This window comes from Chamaea fasciata, unplaced genomic scaffold (genome assembly GCF_029207755.1).
Source record: "Chamaea fasciata isolate MVZ Bird 193981 ecotype frontalis unplaced genomic scaffold, bChaFas1.0.hap1 SCAF_3, whole genome shotgun sequence".
NCBI classification, from domain to species: domain Eukaryota; kingdom Metazoa; phylum Chordata; class Aves; order Passeriformes; family Sylviidae; genus Chamaea; species Chamaea fasciata.
The window spans coordinates 65691779-65718645 of NW_027094088.1; the positions used below are offsets into that span (position 1 = coordinate 65691779).

Here is a 26867-nt window from a genome sequence, read left to right on the forward strand (position 1 = left end):
AGGCTGTTGATGTGTCCTGTCTATGCATTGCATTGTCTGATGCAGAGGCTTCCCTCATGACTATGGCATTAATAATACAGGCTGAAGTAATTAATCCATATATATTCTGAACCGGATAAATAAGATTGCGCTCATTTATGAGTAGTCTTAAGTGCTTTGTGGTGCATTCACTGAAGTTAAATTATGCTAATTATAATCTTTTACAGGTTGGTTTTTTTTAATGTAATGCAATACACTTTTTTGTGGAATATGGGATTGCTCTTTCAATGTGAGGAATATTTGGTGCTTGTCGCCAGTTGGAGACAATCAGAGAAACAAACGATCTCAGACTCAATTTAGAAATGCAAGTAACTATCTAGAGAATTGTAATGCCTGGCTTTTAAAATTTGTTTACATTTAGATATGAGAAGTACCTATAATAGTTTTGCTTATAAAATGGAATAGGGTTTTACAGGGTCAGAAGAGGACCTGAAAGAAAGAAAAAAAGGAAGAGGCTATTACATTGTATAATTGTCAACACAAGTTCATTCTGTGTAAAACAAAAACAGTTATTATGACTGAGCTTTACATAGAAAAAGCTGAAATCCTTTTATCTGTCTTATTTTTCTGTGTTGAATTGTGTCATAACTTTAAACTATCATTTTTTAAAGTAAACCAATCTTCCTTATCTCAAATGAATCACATCTGAATGCTTTTTGTGTATCTGTAGTTGTAAATAACTGTAATTTTACTCTCTCACTTGATCTATTTGTTAATAGAAATTTAATAACAGCATGACGTTTAGAGGAGGCCATATATTTTTACTTCTTTTCCTGAGAAGACTCGGCTGGAATGTATGTGCAGATAAGTCCTAAAAGGATGACAGCTACCTGACTAATTTCTAAATTCACCAGTGACCACAGTCGAAGTTCATTGCAAATCAAAGCTACTATGGAGGCCAAATTTACCACGGGATAACAGAAGAACTAAGCCTGGATGTTCATTGCAAGGATATTAAGAAATAGGGGCTATAACAGGTTAAGAATGATAGAATACCCCCCAGAACATTGTTAGTGAAAGTGCCATTTGCACAAGCTGGCAGCTGAACAGGTACAGAATTTATTCCTCTGAGGAGATGAGTTCTCTCAATCTGCCCTGGCAGCTTTACACAAACATGGTGGTAGCAGTGCCTTAAAAGCCACACTTCCCCAGCCTAGGCAGACATTAATTCACCAGACTATAGCAGTCAGAGTTGGCAGAAGACTATAGCTTCTTGAGATTGAAAACAATCAATTTTTATTTCCCTTGTACAGCAGTATCTTGCAATGTGTTTTTATTCTTCAGAGGGGAATTTTTTGTTACCTCTCCAAACACCAAAGTCTAATACAACAGAATAAATTTACTGTCCCTAAACAAGTAAGACTTGTCCTGTTTGACTTCCCATGTCTGTTAGCCATGTTTTTGATTACAAACCATTCCTATGGACAGAGTGATTATTTATGTTGTGGACAGTGGCAGATCTACTGCCAGTCAAATTCCTCCCGAAGGGCTCGGTGCACGCAGAGAATAGGAGGAGCATCAGCAGCATTACAGAGTGCAGCGAACACATCTCATGTAAAAGACAGAAGAGCAGAGAGGAGAAAAGAGAAGAGAAAGAGGAGTGAGAGAAAACTATGCTGCTTGAGGAAGAAAATATGTAAACTGACAATCAAATACATCAGGAGTTACACAAGCAACATGTCTCGATCACCAGGAAGAAAGCAGGAGAATCACAAAATAGTAAGACATTTTTGTAATGTGTTATTAAAATTGTGCATGGAGTAAGAATAACCTATTATTTTATTGATGCATTTTATACACTCCTATTTCTGAACAATTTGAAAGTACTGAAAGGATAGGGATAAGATTGGTGGTACGAGAGCAGAGCTGCTGGCAGCATTTATGGCTACTATTCCTGTGCTGGGATTCTGTACATGCTTGGGAAAGAGGGGCACAAAGTTTCTGAGACTGCAATCTGTTCAGAAGCAGAAGTCTAAGTGCTTCAAGTGTTTATGGTTCAAGATATAAATGCCAGGTAAGTTTATGTACATCTGTGGTTAGGTAGTCATTCAATGAAACAGAGAGAAGGAGATCTCTGTTCTGTGCTTGGATGGTTTGATTCCACACAAACTTTCCTTAGGGCCTTAGGGCTTTCTGTATGGTGAATGGTGATTTTTGATAGGAACTGGGAGTGGAAAAATTCCAGAAGGCTTTAAGACAACGTTGTATCAATTTCTGAAAAGAGGACAGAGGTCTCCACTGGAAAAGAAATGGAAGAGTGAAATATAATTACAGTTAACGTACCTAAGTTTATGGTCATCAAGTATTCTAGTGGAGTGCAAGTGTGGCTGATAAATTTGATCACATTGATATATTATGCTTAAGTTTCTCTGAGGTAATTTTCTTGTGGCAACGAAGACTTTTTGCTGAACAATAATAACAAAACAATACAGGACCTATATGACATCCATTTACTCCATTGAAAACTTGTTACTGAAAATTTGGCCAAGAGTACAATATTATTTTAAATAGGAGTTATCACTAAAATTAATTTGGAAAATTGTTCTCCTTAAGATTTTGAACAGTGACTTGTTAAAACAGCAACGTGGATTAAACTCCAAACTTCAGATGCAAAGGAAGCAAGAAGAAATCTTTCCACCAAGCAGCTCTTACTTTGCTACTGTGATTTGTTCTATTGTTTTGTTGGTATTCACTATTATTTTTCCACAGACTAGAGACAAAAAGAAGCTCTGGTCTGGCCACATGCCTCAGGGCTCTACCACATCCTTTAATTAATTTCTGTCCAAGAAGTTTAGTAAGGGTCAAGCTAATCTCTCACTTAAAGGTCAGCTGCAACTCCTGCTAAATACAGAGAATTCTGCAGTGCATGGATGTAATCTGACAGGGCAGGGAGAGAAAGAAACTCTCCTCCAAATTATTGAACAGCTGAAGACCCCACAGTAGTGCTTGTGACAGGATCAGTGCAGAGATATTACCTTTGGCATCTTCAGTTGCTCTCCATGTTCCTTTTGCAAGGGGCTGCAATCCTCACCATCCCTTTTGTCTTGTCATTCTTTACACTTGTGCTGAATTGTAGTATTTTTTCATTATTCTGATCTAAATTTTTACCTACTTTTTACTTTTTTTTGAAGAAAGCAGCTAATGATTTGAATCAGATCAACCCGACCTTTGTGCACTGTTGTGCCTACTGCAAAAGGTTTAATATCTCATCGCCTCTTTTCCTGTCGCTGTTTTTTATTATTCTTGGATGGCACTTGACAGCATTTGTCAATCCAGCATACATACCCTAAAGATGCAAGAATTACTGATGATAATAACTCTGAGTATACCAAGAAATGGTACTTCTGAGAAGCAAAATCTCTTACGAACTCTGGTGGGGATCAGCATAGATTCTGTCATGCTTGAAATGTGGATTTCAGTGATTATGCATCCATGGACAAAAATTTCTTTATTAATTTAAATGTTAGTTTTGCTTGCTTTTAATGAGCAGTAGCTCAAAAACATGGAAAAGTTGGATTTTAGTTTGCTTCATTTTCAATTTTCTTATTTCCTGACAGAGCAGAGAACTGTTTGTACTCACATATGGGGCTTTGGTAGCCCAGCTGTGCAAGGACTATGAAAAAGATGAAGATGTCAATGCCTGTTTAGATAGAATGTAAGTACTGCTTTAAATGTTCAGTTTAATCCACAATGCTATTTATTTACATATATATTACCTTTCAGCTTTTTTTTGTTAACTCACAAGTTCCAGCATTCTGTCTATGGTTACAGAGAAGACAGGGAAAAGGTTCAATATTCTGTCAACAGAAACAACACTAATTTGTGAATTAAGATCAACAATGAGCTTTTTAATTCTCTGAGGAAAAGTTGTAAGGATTGTTTTCATCGCTTACACTTGCTCCTTGCTTATTCTTTAGTTATGCTAATTAGTAATATAATCTTCTAAATTTCATATCCTATATCCCTCACTGGGTTAGGGGCAAATGAGCCTCTCACCTTTAAAAGCCCATACAGCAATGTGTGAGATAGCACAAAAGGTCAGTGAAGGTGGATTTTTACATGAATAACCTCCTTGCAAAATGAAGATCCAATGTTTACAAACCCTGTCATCCTGACTGAGCTTCCTAGGCATTACTACCATAAAAATAACAATATATTGGAAAATCAGCAAGAACCAACTTTTTAGCTGGTTAACATGAACATATAGTAAGGCCTTTGCCGGAACAGTAGGGCTGATATTTCTGGGCAAAGTGGACATGCAAAATGTATTTACAACAATCACAGTGGACCGAATACCCTGACCACTTTACTGTTAACCTGAAAGTTTGCAAACTAGCTGTAGTTCAGTAACTATCCATGAGACTAAAAAAAAAAAAAATCAATGTTAGGGAAAAATAAAAGTAATTTATTCACAAACTTATAAGGGATAACGTCCCTCAGATGCTTTTTTATATTCATCTCTCATTCAGCTCTGGTGAATATCATACATTTAAGAAATGCACAGGCTTCTTCAATGATGCCATAGCAGAAATGACTAGAGAGCAGTTTTGGAAGATGTGGATACAGATTCTGCTCCTTATGTTTTCATTATTGCAGCTGTTTCTACAAAATCTTTTTGTTCTGAAGAAGACTTGATATAATAATGACAGGTTTCATTAAAACAATGTACTCTTTGCTTCCATGATTTTGAAACAGCCCAGCTTCACAAAGAAACCTCACATCTCAGCAGACCTGTGACAGGAGGGAACAGTGTACTTATCTCTCTCTCTCTGTGTACATATATAATCTGTAGTGAGAAGAGTGTTTTTCACTGTACAGTTGCCAAGTAGCTGCGTACCAGTCTGTTATTAATTTGACTTTGCAAATCTAAGGCATAAAGGTTGAAATGTATCTAAGTAGTCTCATATGTCACTAGTACATACTTTGCTAAATGCTGATGACACACTTGCCAATGTTATTGATATTGATACTGAGGCAGTAGATAAATATTTAATTGTTTCTAGACACATGACATACTGCAATTTTAATCTTCATGCTGCCAAATCCACTTTTTGGTCTTGTCATTAGCTCACTGTTTGTCTTCTAGCCAAAGATGTTGTAAACAAACCACTCCACTGAGTGGAAGAAGAAACTCCACTGAGTTCAGGCTGCTTCACTGAGGGTGTAGGGCCTCCAACAAACAAGTAGACACTGCCAACATCCACGTAACTGGTAACAAAAAATTTCCTAAAAACATTTCTGAGCTGAGTACCCAGTCTTACATAACATTTGTGTCGACCTCTTTCCATTATTCAGAAAATGTTTGGAGTCACAGTTGTTTTGCACACTAAGAGGTTATTGACCTTTGTTAATGTGCCAGAGCTAGGAGTAAATATTTGTTTTATAAAAATTCCATTATCTTCCATCCCTTTTTCATTTGTTTTTTAAAAAAATTAATATTTTAAATACAAAACGGAGGTGGTGGTGTACCAAAACTGTGCATTTGTTGTGGTAATGAGTGACGCAGGGACCCCAGGTGGGTGCAAAGCAGTGCTTCTTATTGCCAGAAACCTGACCCTTTACACAATTAGCCAGTTTTCAGTTTACATAGTTTTAAAGCACAAGAAGCCCAAGTCAACCAACCACCACAAACCACGACGTGGACATGATGTGGACACGCGGCAGTCACGCAACACCTCTCTCAGCTCTCTCATGTCTCTCACACCTCTCATGTCCCTCATCTCTCTTCTACCCCTATTCCAGCTGTGTCACTCTCCCATGGTTCCCTTCTATTTAGCCCAAGTAACAGGCCAGAGCCATGTTACAAGGCCTTCCCTTTATAAAGCCTCACCTATTGGTAACATGTGTTAACTAACAACTTCTGGATTTCTTTTTGTCAACTAGTTAGAGGAAGGGAGATAACAAGTTAGGAAAAACAAACAAACGGGTAATTGCGAAGGAAGAGTGAAAAATGAGGTGAAGGTGTAAGGGGAGAAAGTGAAAGAGATCAGGTGTGAGTGCATTTCCTACGGGTTCCCCTGGCACCTGAATGCTGTAATAAGGATGCTCAGGATTTGGTGTCTATATGTATAGACAATGTACAGACAAACTGTGTACACAATTCATGTCATCCTTGCCAGGAGCGTTGTGCTTAAAGAAGTATGATTCCTTAAATGACTACAAGAACAGAAGTCCCTGCTTTTTTTTTGTGCTGCAAAATGTGGTTGAAAGAAGAATGCAGACCAGCAAAATGTGTTGTCATTAAGATCACTCAGTTAGGATCATGCAGCTGTTTTGCTGAGGAAGTGCATTAGGGACGCATTAGGGAGATGGCAGATGGAAAGAAGTTCCCCATTTTAAATGTTGCCTTTCCTTGTTTCCTCCTTAGGGGATACAGCATTGGCATAAGGCTGATTGATGACTTTTTGGCTCGTTCAGCTGTGAAAAAGTGCCGTAGTTACTCTGAAACTGCAGACATGATTGCACAGGTAAATAAGATTTGCATTTTCTAAAGCATCATCAGATTCAGTGGTCTCAGCTTAGAATCATAAATTCCCTTCCTTTTTTTCCTCTTCCTAGGAGCATAAGTCTTAACCATCTCCTACAGTTGTTAAATATTTTTACTTCTGCCATTTGACTCTTCTCATCATCACCATAATTATCTTAGATATCTTTTTACTTTAAAATGGTAATATTAAGAACATGCTGCAGGATTTTTCTGCAGAAAGAAAAATCTCTGTGGTAGCGAAGAAGAACTATAAGAAAGGAAAATGAAAGGAACACTTTCCTGACTGTGCACAAATCTAATAATAAAATCAAAAATATAAAATCAGTGCATGTACTTTCACCTATTTATGGAAATTTTCCTTTTATTGAGTAGCTGTTCACACTTCCATCAGACAAGAAAGACTCGGGTTTCTAAAGATGTACTTTTGCCCAGATTGGCAAGTTAGAACTCCAGGGAATTTCAAAGAGAAATTTAAGTAATAATGACACGTTACAAAATTCCTCCTGGTAAGCAGTTGAGCTGTGGTAGACAATCCATTGGAAATGGTGAAGACAGCTGAATGAAACTGATGAGACAAGCAGCATTTCAATCACTGTTTTAAAATACAATGCATCATTTTAAAAAATTAGACCAGGCTGCAAAATCACTTTTTTTGTTCACTTTTACATTCTTCTTCAGGTGGTATTGGTACTTTATTTTCACATATATGTCAGATACCTGGTTTTCTGGTGCTTATTCCTCATAGTTCCCTTCTTCATAAATGCATTATTACAGTTGAACCATCATTCTTAAGTACAAGGTATTCAACAGCAAAGTAGAGTGAGAAATTAACAATGGAAAAAGATGTTATTTCTCTGCAGCTTGTACTTCCAAAGAGACTTATTAAGAGAAGTAAAAAATTACTTGGAAAGATTGGAACAAAACATTAAAGCACACACAGTCCCTTTGAAAGACTATTTTTAGCAAGCTGAACCGAGTTCTGTAGTAGGAGTGTAACATTTCTGAGGCAAAATGTGATATGGACAGTGTTTTCACATTTCTTTGGCAAAGCAATTTTTAAATAATCTTCAAGCACATTTGTTTGAGACACATACCAATAAAACATGTGTAAAGTGACCCAGTAAGTAACTGCATATACTCTATTAAAAGTTTTTAGTTCAGGATCATGAAGCTGCTTACATGACCTCCTTAACTCTTCAGCAGGAGTGTTCCCAGCCAGGAGAAAATTATTAAATACTTAAGTGCACTAAGTCTTCAGAGGTATAGATCTGTTTGACGATGAGTAAAACCAGTTCAAAGTTAAAGTAATTATACCAGTTAAACAATTAAAGTAGTTAGAGCCAAACCTCCTGTTAACATAGCTGTTATCCTGCAGTTCTTTGGAAAACAAAGAAGTCTGTAAAATCAGGCTGTGAGTGTTCCCTGTGGAAATGGAAAGAGATAAAGCAAAAGAAAAAAACCCCATAAAATAAGGACTACAAAGCCAGCTTCCCAGATTAAGAAATAAATACCAGAGGAAAGGTGCACCCTAGGCAGTGACTGGGAGCTTAAAACTTCCACCACGAGTTGAGATTGCAAAGCCTGGGCTTTCCTGCTACCTTATAGTGGTCTGGAAAAGGGCCAACAGGTTTTGATGAGGAGCCAAAGTGAACCGTTCTGCACTGAGTTCCCATGGTGTTCCCATGGTGGTCACATGGTTCTGTGACTTGGCATGGTTACAGTTGGGATTGAATTAAAAAAGAGATGAAACAGGACATGTCAAAGTAGGCTTTCTGGAAAACTGGGGTAAAAAAATGGAAACCAACTGAGGAATGATAGTAAGAACAAAGCCCAGCTGAAGAAGAAGTGTCCAAGATGGGATTCAAAATCTGGATCTGAGTATAACTGAGAATTATGTTTGAAATTAGGTTGATGATTTTTCTCTATAATCATGCAAAATCAAAATTTTAATTCAATTTCTCCTCAAAGGACCTTGATGTAATTGATCTGATCAAATGAGTTGCAAAAAATATCTTCTGGTTTTAGATCTAATGTTTAAACTACCTTCTTCTAGCACTAGGAGGGGTTGTGTGTGCCAGAGGTGGAAGCAGCCTGACCACAGCCTCTGGTCCACAGCAAGCTGGTGCTGGCTCACAGGCTCCATTGCTGGATTAAACAGCCCTGTGCCTAAGGATAGATCTGTTCCTGAAAAGCAGTGGCTGCAGAGATGGGCTTCATTGTGGACACTCAGTACCCCATGAAAGCAGAGAATGAACATCTGTGGAGCTCTTTGAAGAGAGCTCCCTGGGGGGGATAACAGTGGGGTAACCCAACCATGCCACCCCCCTGTTCAGAGCTGCAGGGCAAGAAAAGTCCTTCCCCTTGTCATGGAAGGTGCTGCCACACCAGGTCCCTGTATATTGACTTATGGCCAGTTTGAAGGTCTGACAGAAGCTGGCAGAATTAATGAAGCTGGTAAATGCTAGTTTTCAGATCTCAGCAGGGAGAGGGAAATGCATAAGAAGGTTTCTGTGCTAAGTAATAAGTCTACTGTGGTAGACAGTAAACAGAACATTGAAGTGCTGCATTGTGGAGAGTAAAGAAAAGTGCAGAAGAGAACTTTGGAATCGGCAACAGATGGCAAGACCTTTAATATATCTTTCTCATTCCAAACACTGACTAGAAAAATACTAGGAATGAAAAGTATGCTAGCAGAATTATTATTTTGGCTGCCTTTCCCCTTTTAGGCAGATTAATTCTGGTCCTTCATTAATCTTGCTATTATGCTGTCTGAAATCATGATTTTAATTTTTTTTACAGTCTGTACTTACTTGGCGTCATGACTCTTGCATAAAAAGTTTGGTAGTGAAAAGTCACCAGTAGTATGTAGAGGGACTGATAAGTTAGTGGCTTCCTAAATATTTCAGTAATTCTAGACTGTGTTTGAGGGCCATCAAAATGTTAATGATTTTTATTCTTGCTGCTTGAAAGGGAGGGAATGCTGATTGACACTTTGTAAAAGGGCAGTGATACATTTTTAATTCAGACTGCACAGACCTCATTTTCTGATTAAGCAATATACAATGTTATAGAGTTGCAAATAACTTTCAAAAGTGAGATTTTGCTTTATATGGGCATCATTTTGGTGGGAAGCCTATGTACATGTCTAAACAGATATTCTTTTTTCTTCCATTTCATAGATAAAAACAAGACAGGTTTATGGGATGCAAGTTTTAAACCACCTCACTCATTTTACTTTCTAGTCTTTTGGAGTCACAAAGACTGAAAAGATCTTTGTTTTATCCTCTGAGAAGCTGTAAGTGGTAACTTTAAAGTAGTTGCTGTCCAGTTAGAGCCTGGTTTTAAGAAAAAAATCATTTATATTCATTGAATTGTTTATCTATGCACTTAAATTATTGTTCCTGCCAAGACATTTTCACAATTTTCACTTTATAGCTTTGCAATTTGGCCTTAATTTGGTGCTCCTTTGCAAACCAGCTACTTCTTTTGCATAGTTTCCATGCAAGTTCTCTTTCACACAGGAATTTTTAACAATTTAATTTGGACAGATTTATCATGCCATAATGCAAAGTACAGCTGAAACTAAATTGAGAGCATATGAGGGCTTAGCATGGTTAAAAATCTTTATTCTTATAACAAAAACTTCAGGTTTGGTGGAGCAGCAGATGTGTAGTGGAAGAAGAGCTAATAGAATTTTAATGACTAAACTGAGGGACAGAGCACAGAGAATTGAACAGAAGTTTCCTGTTTTCTTGTATAGTCATATTTTGATGGGTATCAGAATAAATGCAAAATCTAACTTTTTCAGCAGAAAATGTTGATCTTACTGTTTGGTTTTATTTGTTGGGTGTTTTTCTCTCTCTCCAGTTTGTTTTGGACAGTGTCAACGATAGTCTGTTTCTTTCTGATCTGCCATGGTAGCTGCTGAATTCAGGGACAATGTTTATAGAAAGCAGCTTTTGCAATAGCCCCTTGAAGGACTAAGTTAAATTTGGCAAACCCACATTCCAGTTGAAGACTTAGGGTCAAACTGGCTGTTATTTCATTTCATTTTTACAGAAGTATTCTAGGATCCACGTGGAAATTGAATTAAGTTGCAGGCGTTTTGGTAAGATTAAAGAGTCTCACAGCCCTGGGAATGAGGATCAGTGAGAGATGGGCTCCTACCAGGCACACATTGCAGCACAAAGTGTTCAGCAGCTGCTCTTGGGGGTGGAGACACTCTCAACATGAGTTACCTGCAAACATGAAGCAGGCAAGAAAGAGGAGAGGGAAATTCCCTTTGGATTTGCACCTCCATAATAAAGCAGAAGATAGGGCTGGCTGGGAAGTGCTGCCATTTCAGATGGCCTGGGCTACTCAAGTGCAGAGCCCTAAGCTTTCCTCTGAGGGAAGAGAGGATACCAGAAGCTCTAAGTGAGATCACTCTTCCTCTTACCCTTTGTCTTTGTGTCCCAGCTATTATATCACACTGGAGGCTTTATCTTTACATCAACCCACTTGTTGCCCATAGTTCTTTGATCAACTCATTAACCTACTTGCTGTCTTCCTCATTGCATCCCTACTAGCTTTGATTTTCTGAGGAGAGAGGTGGAGAGACAGTTTTGGAAAGGGAAGTTTGTCCCAGGCAGTGGGGCTGTCCTGTTAGGGGTTGTATTGCCTCCCTTGTATGCAGGGAGGAGGTAAAATGGGGCTGGACAGAAGATGTTGGGGCAGTTCTCATAAGGAAAGATAAAACCAGACAAATAAGAAGGGTCATATAGCCTGGAAGTAGGTAGATGATATACCAGGAGAGGATCCTGGGGATAAAATGGTTGGTATATGTGCCAGGCACAGTGTCAGACATCTGCTGTTGTGACTTTCATTTTGGCAGTGTTGCTTCTGTGCTTTCAGCTGCAGCAGGCTCGTTTAAGCATGTAACATGTTGTAAGTGTGCTGCTAAGTGGATCATCTGGGATAAAAGAATTTTAAAACATTGCCACAAAGGTCACAAGTTCTTGAAAACATAAGGAGAAAATTCTAAATAGAAAGTTGAATTAGCTCTTGTGTTTTATTTCATATAGTGTAATGGTCTGTATATAGCTATTTTTACCTGCTGAAGAAGCCCAATGAGCATGAGAACAGCTGGGCAGAATACCCTGGTTTGTTGAGACAGGCATGATTCAAGCACTATGATTCTTGACAGACTCGGAGAGACTGGCAATAAAATGCTGCACAAAAGCATGCCCAGTTACCCCAGGGAAAGTAACTTTGTTGTCCTTTTATACAGCATTTGCAAATACTCTGAACACCCTGAGAGCCATGTGATGAATTCCAAGTGGGTGAGGTAAAGCACAGGTCTCTGGGGTGAAATGCATTTGTCAGAGGCACTGAGGTGAGTTGCCTCACTTGCTGGTTCTTCTTGCTCCAGACACTATGATTTCCTAGGATATTCAAAAAAATGAAAGTCAGTCTTCTGCAAAAATATTTTCTTGGCTTAAAAAGTGGAATTTCCTTCCAGGCCCTCTGTTGTACACTGGCTGCAGGCCCAGAAACAACAATATTACATAGCACTACAGGCTGCACCCAGTGTCTGAAACTCACTTAAAATCAGAACTTTATATCCATACAAAGAGCAAGTCTAGCTTGGGAGCAGATAATAGCGAGATGTTCTACAGAGGCAAAATATCCAAAACCAGAGATGCCTTGAGGGATCACTGGTGCCTCAAAACAAGGCTGTACCTGCAATTGGCCTGGAAATGATCTGGACAAAAAACTCTTTACTTTCTGTGGGCTGTCTGAAAGCCACATGTATCTTGTTATTATATTCACACACCTTAAATTACTTTACCTGTTGATAGTCTCTTAATTTACATAGGACAACCACACTATAGCACATTTTACATAGCATATTGTTAAAACCCTCTTGTAGAAGACAGTATTCATTTCTTTGTGCTGTCAGCTCTTGATGGTGAGCCAGTAACATGAACCCTGGGTGCCGTGGAGTACTGCAGCCTTTATTCATGTAGAGAAATAACTTCATTCCATCCTTTTGGAGCAAGTATCTAACTGGGAGGAAACATGATGAAGAAGAAAGAGGCCATCGTGAAAAAATACAAAGATGAAACCAGCTAGAAGTATGCCATATTAACAAGATGTAAAACAGCTGAAAATATACTTGGTCTATGGTATTTCCCTTCTGTCTGACAGGTCCAGCATTGTCTCTCTCTCCTCACTGATTCCTTTCTGGCCTTCTTCAACTAGCCTGTGAATCGTGCTATAATGCTGTTTGCTGCTGCTGAAAGAGTAGAGCTGGGAAGCATCTTCCCATGCCTGGAAGGCTGGCAGGGAAATGGGTTCTGGTTCCTTGTTTTCAAAAAAGCACTTCAGGTTTCTCTCGCTCAGCTTGGTGGCATACAGCTGGAAAATCTGCTCCAGTTGCTCCTTCTCTGTCCCCTCATACACTCTCCAGAACATCAGCTGGAGGTGGCTGACTTTGGACTGGCAGCTGGCACAGCAAGTGGTTAGCAGGGAGAGGAGAGCTGTGCTAACTATCACACACCAACCTAAAATCTGGGAAGGCAAAAGAAATCAGTTTCAGGTTAAAAAGACACAAGTGAAAATGCAACTTGAATCACAAACGTCTGACAAAATGGCCACACTTTTCATTTGGTGCTGGCATCGATGTTAATGGGACATCTACATGGGGACTGAAGAGAAGAGTAAGTCCATCAGCATAGAGGCTTCCCAACAGTGTTCCTTTTGGTGTCCTTTGGCACAAAGTGTAAAGTGTTTTCTAATTCCTTAAAGCATTAGAGTAAACTACCCAACAAGAAGGACTCATTTTGAATCATGAAGAATTAGAAAACCACAAAGGGCAAGTAAGTTTTGTGCCAGATCAACCAACCTTTTTCACTATGACCACTGTTAGATGGTTTTTTTCTGATTTCTTTTTATTAGGAAAAAACCCTCCAACACAACTACATCAATTGATCAGCATCACTCAACTTCTTTTTTCTGTAGCAGCTTCAGATTTTGAGAAAATTCTGTGAATAACAATTTGAAAGAAAGAGCTACTTCCAGAATCACTTCCTCAGCAAGGGGAGAGAGTGGAAAAACGTGCTTGAAATTGTTATTGTGGGATGTTCTCCTCTAAAGAGAGCAGCAGTGTGAGCACAATTTTTTTCCCGCCTTGTGCCATTGGCCTAGTCAATAGTTTTACTCCTCTATTCCACTGCAATGTGAAGAAAAAATAAAGAAATGAGGAAAAAAAACAGTGGAAAAAGTTCCAGTGTGGGAAAAATATTCTAGGGTGTAGAGGCTTGTATGAACTGGAACTGATTTCCTGTGCTTTAATGATGATGATATGGGCAACTGCATCCTTTCTCATGTGAACCCTTGCACTGATATTAAAAAAAATAACCACCAGTAAAAGTCTTTATTAGCTGATGGAATATAGGGAGTTTCCTCAGGGAAGTCTGTGAAACAGAGAAGCTTTACAAACAACTATTCTTAGGAACTGGTATGGAAGAATAGTTAGAGTTTTCCTTTATTTTTCCTAATCACTTTGTACTGACTAACAATTTTATGTGTATTTGAGAAATCGCACTTTTTGGCAATTTTTCACTTTCTCGCAGCTTGAAAAATGAGCTCATATATTCTCATGCTAAAACTGAATCCCTGGTCTTTCACTATTTCCTACATATATAACTTAAAATCTTAAGCACTACGTGTTGTTGTCTTCTAAAATGATCAAATAAATTCCTTTGTCTGCAGTGCAGTCTTTGTCCTATTTGCATGAAGACTTGAAAATAAAACCAGCTCTTGGAAAGGAAATTGTTCCAAATGGATACAATTCCTGACAAAAACTTGCTCGCCAACAGAGTGTTTTCCCTTTTCTGCAGCTTCTTTTTTTTTTTTTTTGTCTCCACTGTTTTGATTTTTTGCCTCTGAATTTATTTGCATTACAATGCAGAGAGCAAAACTGTACTTCACAAATATTGTAAAGTGTAGTAAGATCTCAGCTTTGCATGATCTGCTTGCTTTACTCACTTCCTCCAAGCAGGACAAAAACATGCTCACGTTTAGTATCATAAAAACTGAGGAACACAAATAGAAACACGTTACATATGCAGTGAAAAGATATTTCACAAATCTAATTTTATTTTCGACTATTTTTCTGCTGTTAGTGACCTAAAATTTAATTACAGTAAATCACAATGATTTCAAACAGCAGAGTGTGGCATTATTTTTAATAGGACACACCCCTTCAATGGGGCGACATCTGTTAATTCAGCCTCCTAAACAACCCAGCAGGGTTTGCTTTTTTTTCTTTTATTTCTTTTCTTTTCTTTTCTTTTCTTTTCTTTTCTTTTCTTTTCTTTTCTTTTCTTTTCTTTTCTTTTCTTTTCTTTTCTTTTCTTTTCTTTTCTTTTCTTTTCTTTTCTTTTCTTTTCTTTTCTCTCCATTCAGGAAGTAAGCTTTAGGTTTTCTGATCCTATTGACTCTGTCACCAGTGTGGACCACCGAAGAAATATGGAACAGCTCAAACTGAACCAAAAGATGGATTGATTGTATTCTGCAAGGCTACCAACAAAACATTGTTCACATGAAGCCAACAGTTTTAACATAACATCTCATATCAGCATCTTCCACAGATAAGTAACAGCAGCAGTACAACAATAATCTTTGTTGATAATTTGTCTTACCTGAGACTGTGCTTGAAGTGTTCTTTTCAGTTCATCACTCTCTGCAAAGGGCAGGGAGCTCTTGTCACAGGCTACCTTGTGGAGCTCTTCAAAGCACTTCTCCGATTTGCTGTGGCAAACTGCGTGCAAGTAGGCAGGATTTTTCACGCCGCTCATGGCACATTCGTAGAAAGTCCCGTTGAGCAAAGCGACAGAAAGCCACATCACTGGGGCTACCAGAGCATTCAAAGTGATTTGTCCAAAGACGTAAAAGAAATGACAGACATTCCCTCTGGGGAATATTTTCCTGGGATTCACCCAGCAGCCTGTAAAGAGTTTCCAGGTCTTGCTGTTCAAGAAGTATCCAATAACTAGCAAAACAAGAGCTGGCGAGAAAAGAAATACCAAACCGTACCTGAAGTTTTCATTGCTGCACGGGCATCTGAAAGCAACAAGAGAAAACACGCGTTCACCTCCCATTGTCAGCAGCGCCATGAAACTGTAACCTATAGCGGTTTTCCGGTTCATAAAGAACTTCAGGATCGTTTGGAAAGCATCCATGTCTGACACTCACTAAGGAGGTGAAAATCAAGACAGTTTCTCCCCGCTGGCAGCGGAGTGCAGCAGGGCAGAGCTCTCCCGAGGAGGAGCAGCCCGCCGCTCTCCCGCCTGCCCACGCCCAGCCGAGATAGCGCCTGGATGTGATGTCACTGCCTGGAGAACGGCACTCGCAGGGGACCCGCCGCTGGCAGGGCAGATGTTGCACATGAGCATCCACCCGTGGTGGAAAGCAAGCAAGCAGTGCTCTGAGTAATCGAATAAGCTTACAGTCTTGGAAGTCTTGCACTTGGTGGGCTGTTTGTTTTTTTCAGGTGACTGCAGGAGATCGGAGTAACAAAAAATCCGACGCTCTCGGCCAGTTGCAGGAGATCTTGAGTTGTGCTCATAAAAGCTGCTGATGAGGTAGTGAATGACCTAATGCTAATGATGCTAATGATCCCAATGGAGTATGAAATGACTGAAAGCAGACTGAAAGTAGACGAGTGATAACAGTAAAGCCACTTTGTGTGGGGTTGTAAATGTAGCAACATCAGAGAAGAACAGCTCTCTGCTGTGTTTTCCTGGAGCAGCACACAGCTCTAGATTTGCATTTCTGGCGCAAGCTGATCACAGAAGAGACAAGTGTACCCTGCTTTCTAGCCTGTCTGGCTCTCCCTGTTTTTTTCCTGGGGTAAAATTGGTCTACAGGATGCTGCTTTCTAAAGTTTCACCTCTGGTTTGCACGCAACATATTTAAGCAGCAGAGTTTCATTGTTTTGCAGGTTGCTTTCAAGATGTACCTTGGGGTCACCCCTAGTGTGAGCTGCAGTAATGCCACAGGGAATGAATTCTCCTTAATCCTGGACAAAAACCCACTAGTGGACTTTGTGGAGGAGCTGCCAGAAGAACGAGCATCGCTTTGCTATTGTAACCTCCTCTGTGGGGTGATTCGAGGTGCATTGGAAATGGTAAGGAAGTGCACATCAGTTTTCTCCCTTCTTTGTTAATTCACAGAAGCCCAGGAAAACAAAATCCCTTGCTCAGTTAAGAGTAGCAAATACAGTATTGTTTCACCTCCCGGGGTAAATGTCTACATCTAGATAAAAGAGGACAAGGCTCATCCTGGACCCTGAGGTAGAGAAGCACATGGATTAGCTCACCTCCACACTGTCCCTGCCTGGCTGTTCAGTCTGTTCAGTGGCTGACTTGGCTGCAAGAGCTAGGTGGGATCAGGCAGCCGGGAGACCCTTAAGGTGGAGGGACAGAGGGGCATGTTGGGTTCCTCCACTGCTTCTGGAGCCTATCACACTTTTCTGCACAGCTGTAGCCAGTAAGAGTCATGCCTGATTCTTTGCAAATAGGTCAAGAGAAATAATCTTCTCAGGTTACCGTGGTACTTGCTGAAAGAGAGAACAATGATGAGTATAATGTTAAAATGAAAGCAACAGAAGTGAATCAGATGGTAATCCAAATTTTGTTCTAAAATTTAAGGGAGGGAGGGAGGGAGGGAGGAAAGAAGAAAGGAAGAAAGAAAGGAAGAAAGAATGGGAGGGAGGGCATAATTTGAAAATTCCTGACCTGTAGAGCTTTTTCAGGGAGACTGTATTTGGGTTGCTTTATGTTTCTGTCAATATCCAGTTTGGCAAATATCTTCTATTTCAAGAGACAAAAAACCTCAACCCAGCAGTATTATGTATATCCATCACTCTCAGAATTATAGCATCTGATACAAGACTAATTAACAAAAGTATTATATCATAAGTCTCAGTACATGACTAGGGAATTCTGTGATCACAAAATCCTCAAGTATGCAACTTAGGGTGTGAGAAGAGAGCAAAGCACTGGGAAGAAGGGTAATGTGCCATCCAAATTCCAGTGTCTGTAAATTTCCTTTGTATTAGCTTAGTTGGGAAGGGTATTTTAAAACCCTCTAGATAGATGTTTCCTCTGAAACCTGAGAAAGGGGGTCCTCTTGTGGTAAGAGAGAGGAAAAAAAGCTCATTATACCAGAGGAGGGTGGAAAACTGGGCATTTCTCTGCTGAACTGATCAGACCTGATTCTTTCTAGGTTCACCTAGCCGCAGAAGTTTCCTTCCTCCAGGACAGGCTGAAGGGTGATGCTGTGACAGAAATAGGAATTACATTTTTAAGGAAGCCTGAAGACAGAAAGCACAGAAGGAACAAATGAAAGAAATACTGGGAGAAACCAATATTGCTGAGGGATATTTTGTGCCTTTTGTTTCAGAAGACAGGGTGAAGATGGCTTTGCTGAGTCAGCTGCACCAGTTACCTGCTTGAAAGGTGAAGAGAGCTGGGCAGCAAAGACGAGGGGCAAGGCAGGAGAGAGCAATGTTAATTGTTGTGACACAGATATGAGTAAAAAGGATGCACATGATCTGCCCTTTCTTCTCACATAGTCAGGCTCTTGAGCTTAATGGAACTTTTATCTCAGTAGTATTCAGTGTGTGCTATATATCCATCTGTATACCAACTGTTTCCAGGCAAAGGTGATGACCTTTTCCCGTTTTGTTTGTCAGTAATGTTTCAAAGCATGGCTGCTAGAGGCACTTTATTTCCCTGGCTGTGTGTGGTTATCCATAAAGGATTCATCTGCTGGGGTTGCTGTAGGCAGTGTCTCGCTCCCAGGTTTGATGTGTAATGTTTGCCATTCATTGTCCTCCACACTGGACATCCTGCTGTCCTCGAGACCAGAGAGGGATGGGTGTTCACTGACGGCAGGACCTGGTTGTATTCTTTCCAGCTCTGCACACCCCATATGCCGTTTTGCTGGCACTCCTGTTCAGTCCTGTGCACACCCCAGGCTGCAGCACTCTGAAAACTGCAGCAATGCTTGTGTCTCTCCAAGCTTTGACCCTTTGCAGGTCAGCTTTCTCTCCAAGAGCCCTGAGCCTGAAACCAAACTGAACAAAGCATGATGTATTTAATGTGTAGCCATTGTGAGTCTGTACCTGCCTAAGGAAACTTGAATTAAACTTCTGAGATTGTCACAAAACTGGTTTGGTGGTCGTGTTTTCTGCACTTACCTGGCCTTCACCACCAGCCGTTGAACATCTTCCTCTTGGCAGTGGACTTGTTAACATAACGTGAGTGGGAAATAGAGAAGGAGCAGCCTCAGAGAAAGCCAAGTGATAGGAAAGGTCTAAAGTTGTTTGGTGGAATGCAAGATGTCTGGATAAGGGTTGGACAAAACCCAGCTCCTAGCACAGCAGCCTAGCCAGAAAGTCAGCTTAGCCTCTTCTCACCAAAATGCTTGTTTTAGACTGAAATACCGACAACTAAGTTCAGTGTAGGCCCGAGTGAACTCTCATTTTATCACTGTGTTTTGTACTTTCTTCTCCTCTTTTCCCCTCAGTCTGTTTACATCTTCATCGTGCTAAGTGGGAGCATCTCTTACCTTGGCTTCCTTCTCACCAGACCTGGAGAGTCCCCATGATAATCACTCTGCCTTTGTTTGTGTTAATAGTGTGGTGGCATAGCATAAAGGAGCTTGAAGTGAGCAATTCTGTAGGGAACAAAACCTGAACTCTTTGTAAGCCAGCCTTGGTGTCAGCCCAGCTGCTGTGACCTGCCACCAGTAAGAAGTGGCAACATGTATGCCTAACAATATGTTAGAACCAGTAATAAGTTTCCATGACTTTTTTATTGTTATTGTGGTTTTCTCTTTTTTTAATTGTTATAACTTTTTTAAAATTAGAGCTGAAATGTGTTGTGGAATTTGTCTGTGCAAGAGCCCTCTGTGGGGTTTTGGCTGGTTATGGCCCAGCCAGTTGAGATGGACATGTGGCTTGCAACAATAAAGGTTGTTCGTTGGCAATGGCCATTTTTACTTCTTCCAGCAACACTAACCAAATATTCTCTTTGTTTCAAATTCTTATTATCTTGAAAGGGAAAAACCTACACCGTCCTTCTTTTCTTACAGAACTGCTAGGGTGGAAGGGAGCTCTGAGTGTCATCTAGTCCGACCCTCCTGACAAGGCAGAATCACCTAGAGCAGGCGACACAGGAACACATCCGGGTGGGTCTGCATTGTCTCCAGAGAGGGAGACTCCACCACCTACCTCCCTGGGCAGCCTGAGCCAGTGCCCTGCCCCCCTCAATGTAAAGAAGTTCTTCTCATGTTGTGGAGAGACTTCCTGTGCTTTAGATTGTGGCCACTGCTCCTCCACCTGTTGCTGGGCACCACTGAGAAGAGTCTGGCACCCTCCTCTTGCCACCCACCTTTGAGAGGTATTCAGGAGATCCTCTCTCAGTCCTCTCTGCTCTGGACTAAGCAGGCCCAGCTCCTGCAGTGTCTCCTCATAAGAGGGATGCTCCTGGCCCAAATCACCTCTGTGGCCCTTCTGCCGGGCCCTCTCCAGTAGCTCCTTGTCTTTCTTGTCCTGAGGAGCCCAGAACTGGACACAGCACTTCACATGTGACCTCAGCAGGGCTGAGGAGTGGGGCAGGATCACTTCCCCTGACCTGCTGGCCACACTCTCCCCAGTGCACCACAGCACACCACTGGCCTTCCTGGCTACAAGAGCTCTGCTGCCTCCTAGTCAGCTTCCATGCACTCAGACACCCAGGCCCATCTCTACAGAGATGCTCTCTAAGAGGTCAGCCCCCAGCCTGCCCTGGTACTCTATATATAATCATCAAGCTTCTCGCAAGGAAAATAGCACTGAGCAAGTCAGTGACTGTGATGAATATTTTTGAAAACTTCTTTTCTATGTGTAGAGTTAGATCTTGTTTTGCTTTGATGTGTTATACTTTTAGTTTATAGTGAGAAAGAAGCTTCCAAGCTCATTACATTCCGCTGGTTACGACAGGCCCTTCCATTGTTCCTTCCTTGCAAAACGAATGTAAGAAACCACTTCTTGGGATTCTTTTCTGTCTGTCTGAATAATTTCTGAGTTTATCATATAGAAAGGGAGAATGTGTGGGAGGAGTTATCAAACAGGCCACACCGAACAATCTGACTTACATATCTAAAATGCTCTCCTGAACAACAGCTCTTCAGAAGAAAAGTGAACTTTATTATCCTTCACTCAAAACTTGTATCTTCATTTCTTATAATAAGGTGTTCTTTGATAAGAAGATTACTACTTGCTAATATGGATTGCAGATTTTTAATGTCCTCAAATGTGTGACTGTGCTTTTAATGATTGTTAGTGTAGAAGCTTCACCTACAACACCATTTTATCCATGAGCCTAATGCCTCAAGACAAGCTAAATGTTTTAATCTACAGCTTGCTCTAAGCGTCACAGAAAGCTTCATTGTAAAGAGAGAGCTAATAAACTAAGCTGAATTTCTGATCAAATCTTCCATTCCTTCTTTTGTCTCTTTGATAAGGTTTGGTATTGTCACTCCACCTGCCAAGTGCTTTTAAGATTCTGGTAATAATTTGACATAATACGTGCTGAGATCTTTGTGGATGCTGATTATTTTACACATGACTCTTCTTAGTGGACAACAACAGAAGAAAACTCCTATTTAAATGTACTTAAGCAAAAGCATCAAAATGTATTTAAAAGCAAATCTACTGAGGGTTCCCATCTAAGAGCTTTTACCTTCAGTTTGCATAGATTTCAGTAAGAGCAGAGAACAAGAGTCTTCTTATATCAGTAGGGTAAAAACACTGCTAGTTTTGGGCAGGGTTTTCTGCCGTACAGCGTTAACAAGCTTCTGGACTTCATCCAGAAGCTTGTTAAGGCAGTGAGATCCTGACCTTCTTCCTCTTCCTTTATACGACTTTAGCGCTGCTCCCTCTGTTGGTGCTCACGTAGCTGTGTGTCATGCTGTAATACGGCTCTTGAGAATTAATGGTATACATGGTTGAAATCTGCTGCCAGTCGTCGTTGCTGGGAGTATGAAATGGTGCTGGGTCAGTGGCTTCAAAAGAGCAATTTGTATTTCTTTCTGCCAGTTTGGTTGCCTGGTCTTTGGCTTTGATCTCAAAGAATTCATGTTCTTTTTTCGAGCAAGTTTTCCAGAACTTGAGCTGAAGATAGCTGACCGGGGTACGACAGCGGCTGACACATGTTGCAATCAGTGCCACAGCCATGATGCTGGCTATCAGGAACCATCCTATCAGCTTGGAAAAAGGATATATAGGTTAATGGTGTTTTTGCATGGTCCTATGTGGGAGGATAGAACATAAAGTCAAAGAACTATGAAAAGCGTAAGCAAAGACATCCTGGAGTGCATGTAACTGTCTGCTTGCTGCCAAAAGAGGGGATCCCATGCATGCAATTCAGCCAGACAGAGCGAGCTTCTGCACCCCTCAGCTGATCTTGTCAGATTGAGGATGAATACCAAAACAAGCGAAGATGGAGAGAAGTTACTCAGTTAATGGATGAGATGGATGAGAATTTACTCAGTTAGATCCAGCTTTCTTAACTTTTAAGGCAAGATAGTGACCATCAGTTTCTGCAGTTGTGGTCACATTTATGGTACAGAGGCTGCAGAATCACTCTGTGTGCTTTGTGCTGCAAAACAGTGCTCCTGCTGGCTATGTTCTTATGGAGTGTAGCTACTTTCCCTGACGTCTGAGCCTGCAAAAGCAGCTAGTTTTGCACAACACAGAGGAAAGGTTGTGTCCTGGATGTTTTGTAGGCAGGACGCAGATTTGTCTATTGACTATGGGAATTCATTGTTGTTTTCCGCCTGATTTTAACATCCTTAGACAAGTCTCAGACATCCCATCAAAACCAAGTGTCCTGGTAGAAGCTGGTCCCTCCTCTACCCAGGGGTTCTCAGCTGGAAACTCCAAGCAGAGATCCTGCAACATGCTCTTTTACCTCAGGATGACATTTTATTTTTCAAATGAAAAAATATTGATTGCTCAAGAAGGATTTTGTGTTATTTTTGGTTCTTAATTTTGTTGAAAGTAGATTGGATATTAAAACTAGTGTTCAGTAATAAAAATGCACTCACATTTTTCCTATTTTTGTTTGACTGAATGTCTCTTTTACATTCCACGTCAATTTCAGTAACAATCAATCTTCCTTAGTTTTGCTCCTTTCTTAGCCTATCTAAAATCAGTGGTATAGAGTTTGCCTCTTTCCAGCCCTTTTCTTGGAGAAGCAGCATGCTGAGAATTTACCAAATAAAAACACATTTTTGTTTTAATAGGAATTTGTACTGACCAGGAAGTTACAAAAGATCCAAGAAATTATCAACTCTTAAATATTTAACTCAACCAACTCGGTATTTTCCTGAGAAAAAGTTGCAACCCCTGTTTTTCCTACTGGAATTAGACAAAATCCCCACAAAAGAAACAAAACTGGGGTGCTGCCAATAGACCAAATAAAAACCACTCCAGAAGTGTTGCTGTTTTGATCATGCAGTTTGCCTGAAGAAGCATCTTTAACAGATATATATTTTAACTATTCTTGTAGAATGCAAGTGTGAAATTATTAAGAGATTCAAGCATTGAGATTTGTAGTTAAACAAGCTGTTCTTATTTGTTTCTCTTATCAGATGTCTCCTTGCAACCACTGTGTTGTATAACAGAAGAGAGAAGGACTTTTTACAGTCCTCAGCAGGCACCACTACACATTGAGCAGCCAGATTTGAAGCTCATAGTGTGAGGAAAAGAGCAGTGAGGCTTTAACTGGGACTGTGCATGAAGGCTGAGCCGTTCGCTTGATATCTTTGCTGATATTTCCTCATCACAAGGCATTTTGAGCAGCTGGTTTCGGCAGTCAGTTCCAATATCTTTACAGTAGAATCTATCTATCAGGCTGCTCCCACTGGCTGCACACTCCTAGCAGTTGGCTCCCAGCAGGGCCACCACTATCCAGGTGAGCAGGGTCACCAAGGCTTCAGCTATCATCGGTACCCACAGCTGGCAGAAGTGAGCACAGGTTCCCCTGGGTCTGCACTGGAGATGCTTCTCTGCAGAGCACTTGCCTGTCAACAAGTGCCATGTCCTGGGATTCACCATGAAGCTGAGCAGAGAGAGGACGAAGGCAGGTGCTAAGAGGAAGGAAGCACCATACAGCATGTTCTTGGAATTGCAGGGACAGTTAAATGCTGCAGAGGAGAAGATCTGCTCGCCGGCAACCGTCAGCAGGGACACCATGCTGTAACCCAGAATGGTCTGGTGGCGCATGCAGAAATCCACTACCTTATGTAACACTTCCATTTTTTCTGCCTCTCCTTACTTTGCGAAGAGCAAAACCTCCATCAGAGAAGAAGAGAGACAAGTGTCCTGCAGCTCCCACAGCTTAGACAGCTTTCATTTTCTGTTGATGGTGGTGATGCAGTGAGGCACAGAAACAGCCCTTCATAGAGGAAATAATGGTCACTGCACAGTCAAGCTGAGATCACAACAGAAACCACTCCAGTTATCAACACCAAAACAATGAAGAAATTTGTTTCTATAAAAGAAATTTGTATTTGTTAACATGTGCATTATAACTAGCAATGGCTTCTACCTCATCATCTTTTCAGTGAGGCGCTGGATTCTAAGTGTGAATAAAATGTGGGAAAACCACCCAGAATCGTATACAGATTTTTATCCTGCCTTATTTTTAGCTATACAAGGTGGCTTGTTCCCTTACGGAAGAAAATTCAACTAGAATCATGTCGATTTTCCAAGATAATCAATCATTTTTTTTTAAAGTAGTTATGTTGAAAATTACTTAAATTTTACATTTTTTTTTAATTTAAAGTACATTAGGTGATGTATTTCTTTTTCTTTGCCAAGGGGAAAAACTGATGGACTTTGTTGTTTATCTATTCTTTGAACCACTGGGACTTTGGGTCTTTCTGGGCAAGGCCAGATAAGCTCCAATTAAAAAAAAAAAAAAAAAAAAAAGAGAGAGAAAAAAAAAAAGGTGTTTTGGAGGTCAGGAATTTAAAAAGTCACAGTTCCCATTTCAGCTCTTTGGGCGGCTGAGAGGATGGCACAGAGGCTCCAGAGCAGGCAGCGCTGGTTCAGGTGGCTGCAGGGCTCACAGCAGATGTGCTGTGCTCAGTGCTGAGCTGCTGCTGCTGCTGCTGCAGCAGAGGAAAACGTGCTGCTAAATGGAATGCTTGCCTTGACCTGGAGGATCCTGGAGGATCCCTTGTTATTATGCAGCAGTGTAATACAATGACAAAGCAAACAAAAAAGCATGCAAACCCAGGGAGAGTTAGTGAAACTGAAGGTTAGTTATTAACGATTGATAAAAAGATGGGAAGACAGATTCAGTGATCAGAATTCCATTTTACTCAGGTTTTCCAAAAGCTTATACACCATTTCAGGAAGGTTAATAATTTCCACTACAGTAATTAGGTTAAAAGAACATACAAACAACTTATGCAATTTAAAATATCTTTCTTGCAGGGGGTTGATTGAATCTCTCCTCTCCCCCTAAGCAGGTTTCATCCCATCTTCTGTAATCTTTAGAGTTCTATTTGTTCCTGCCATGGCATCCTGGTTTTCAAACCAGCCATGCTAATTAAGTCTGTCTTACTCCCTGTCTTGTGTATTCCCACAGTTAGTCTGGCCACATCTCGGCTACAGCCAATAGCTGAGTGGGGAGAACAGGGACAGGGAAAGGAAGTTGGGCAATGCCCTCATGCTCTGCTGTGATTTCAGGGATTTCATTTGTATTTAATACCTTTTGTTATAACCCATGCAGACTTACTGACATCCAAAATATTGTACAGCAAGTGTGCTTAACCTTTATTTCAATGTGACACTATCCCATTTGATGTCACCAAGATCTGGCAGGGAAAGAGAAAAAAAGAGTGGATCCTTGCCGTCTCCATCAACTCTTGTACACCTTCACCACAGCCCACTCTTTCCCAGGGAGGGAAAAACCCTAATATAGTCACTTCTCATCCAATGGATACCTTGGCATACTTTCGTTACCCATGTTGCCACCAGAACTGTTCTCTAGGATTCAGGTGTCATTTTTCACATGAGAGGAAATAGGAAGTGTACCAGATTTCCAGTGCATTGAAGATGAAACTGAATCACGGTTTGCTACAAAAGAATACTTTTTGTTTTATATTTGTTATATTTGTTTGACATATGTTTTTGAGATTTGTTTTATATTTCCTTGAAATAACTTCTGGATATTTTTTTAATCATCCATGAATCAATATTTTAACAAGATATGCATTATAATAAAAAGCCCTTCAGTCTTTGAGCAAAAACCTCAGAAATCTCAGAGTCTATCAGTGTATATTTGAAGGTAGGATTTGGTTTCACTTTGAACACCATTTCTTCTATACTGAATTAGACCTGTCATTTTGCTTTCTGGTCAGGCAGCCTAAGAAAGTCTCTCTCCACTCCTTTAAAGCAGTGGTTCATTTTTCAATATTGAAAATAACTTTGCATTATTGCCAAGTATTGTTACCTTGATTTTTACTTTACATCAGCTAGAGAGAGAGGTTAGCAAACTGTGAAACCAGAATTCACTATACCTGAAAAAGTCTTAGGAGATGCCCCATCACTGGAAGTGTTCCAGGACAGATTGGATGAGGTTTTAAGCAGCCTTGTCTCATGGAAATTGTCCCTCCCAGTGGCAGGGGGGTGGGAACTGGATGATCTTTAAGGACACTTCCAGCCCAATGCTTTTTGATGATTCTGTGATTCTCTGTCAGCACGGCAGAAAAAACAGACGCTATGTGAAATTGCTGCAAGGACACATCCTGACAAAGACAGGCACATGGGCTGACTTCAGGAACTACTGGTTTAACAAGAGAAGTAAAGGACCAGAGGCAGCTCTCTGAAACAGATTACAACCACACAAGGGAGAGTGCAGAGGCAAGCAACCGTGCTACTTCTCTTTCTGAGGCTAATTTTAGCAGTGTTTTATTTTCCCCTAATAAAATACTATTTCAGGAACAAGGTTCTTGTGAAAAGGGAGGGGAGCTCTTCATGACAAAGGATTAACCATCCTCCATGAAAGCATGTTTGCAGTAAATATTCAGAGTGGTGGGTGAGGGGAGAGAGACCATCCTAATTGGGAAGTGGGGGGAGCAGCTGTGCTGGCAGGCAAGTGAGGTGCAGGAGTGGCCAGCGTGAGCTCGACTGGAGGCAGTTTTGGCAGCTGGGGGCAGCCAAACGGGGCTCCTGGGTGCCAGGAGCCATGGGGCCAGGGAGTTACTGAGCCCCCCTTCAATCAGAGCTCTC

General features: G+C 40.6%; 2 protein-coding genes across 2 annotated transcripts; one reads left to right on the forward strand and one right to left on the reverse strand.

Annotated features, from left to right (window-relative positions):
* The first annotated feature begins 1508 nt into the window (after positions 1-1508).
* Positions 1509-21041, forward strand: TRAPPC3L (trafficking protein particle complex subunit 3L). The gene is made up of 5 exons (XM_066179357.1): positions 1509-1758; positions 3597-3694; positions 6407-6506; positions 16515-16700; positions 17801-21041. Exons 1-5 carry the CDS (start codon positions 1717-1719, stop codon positions 17918-17920), a joined length of 546 nt encoding a protein of 181 aa, XP_066035454.1. The 5' UTR covers positions 1509-1716; the 3' UTR covers positions 17921-21041.
* Positions 6870-15856, reverse strand: CALHM5 (calcium homeostasis modulator family member 5). Its single transcript, XM_066179356.1, has 2 exons — positions 15214-15856; positions 6870-13078 (listed from the first exon to the last, which is right to left on the reverse strand). The coding sequence occupies exons 1-2, from the start codon at positions 15751-15753 to the stop codon at positions 12689-12691; spliced, it is 930 nt and encodes a 309-aa protein (XP_066035453.1). The 5' UTR covers positions 15754-15856; the 3' UTR covers positions 6870-12688.
* Positions 21042-26867: the final 5826 nt, after the last annotated feature.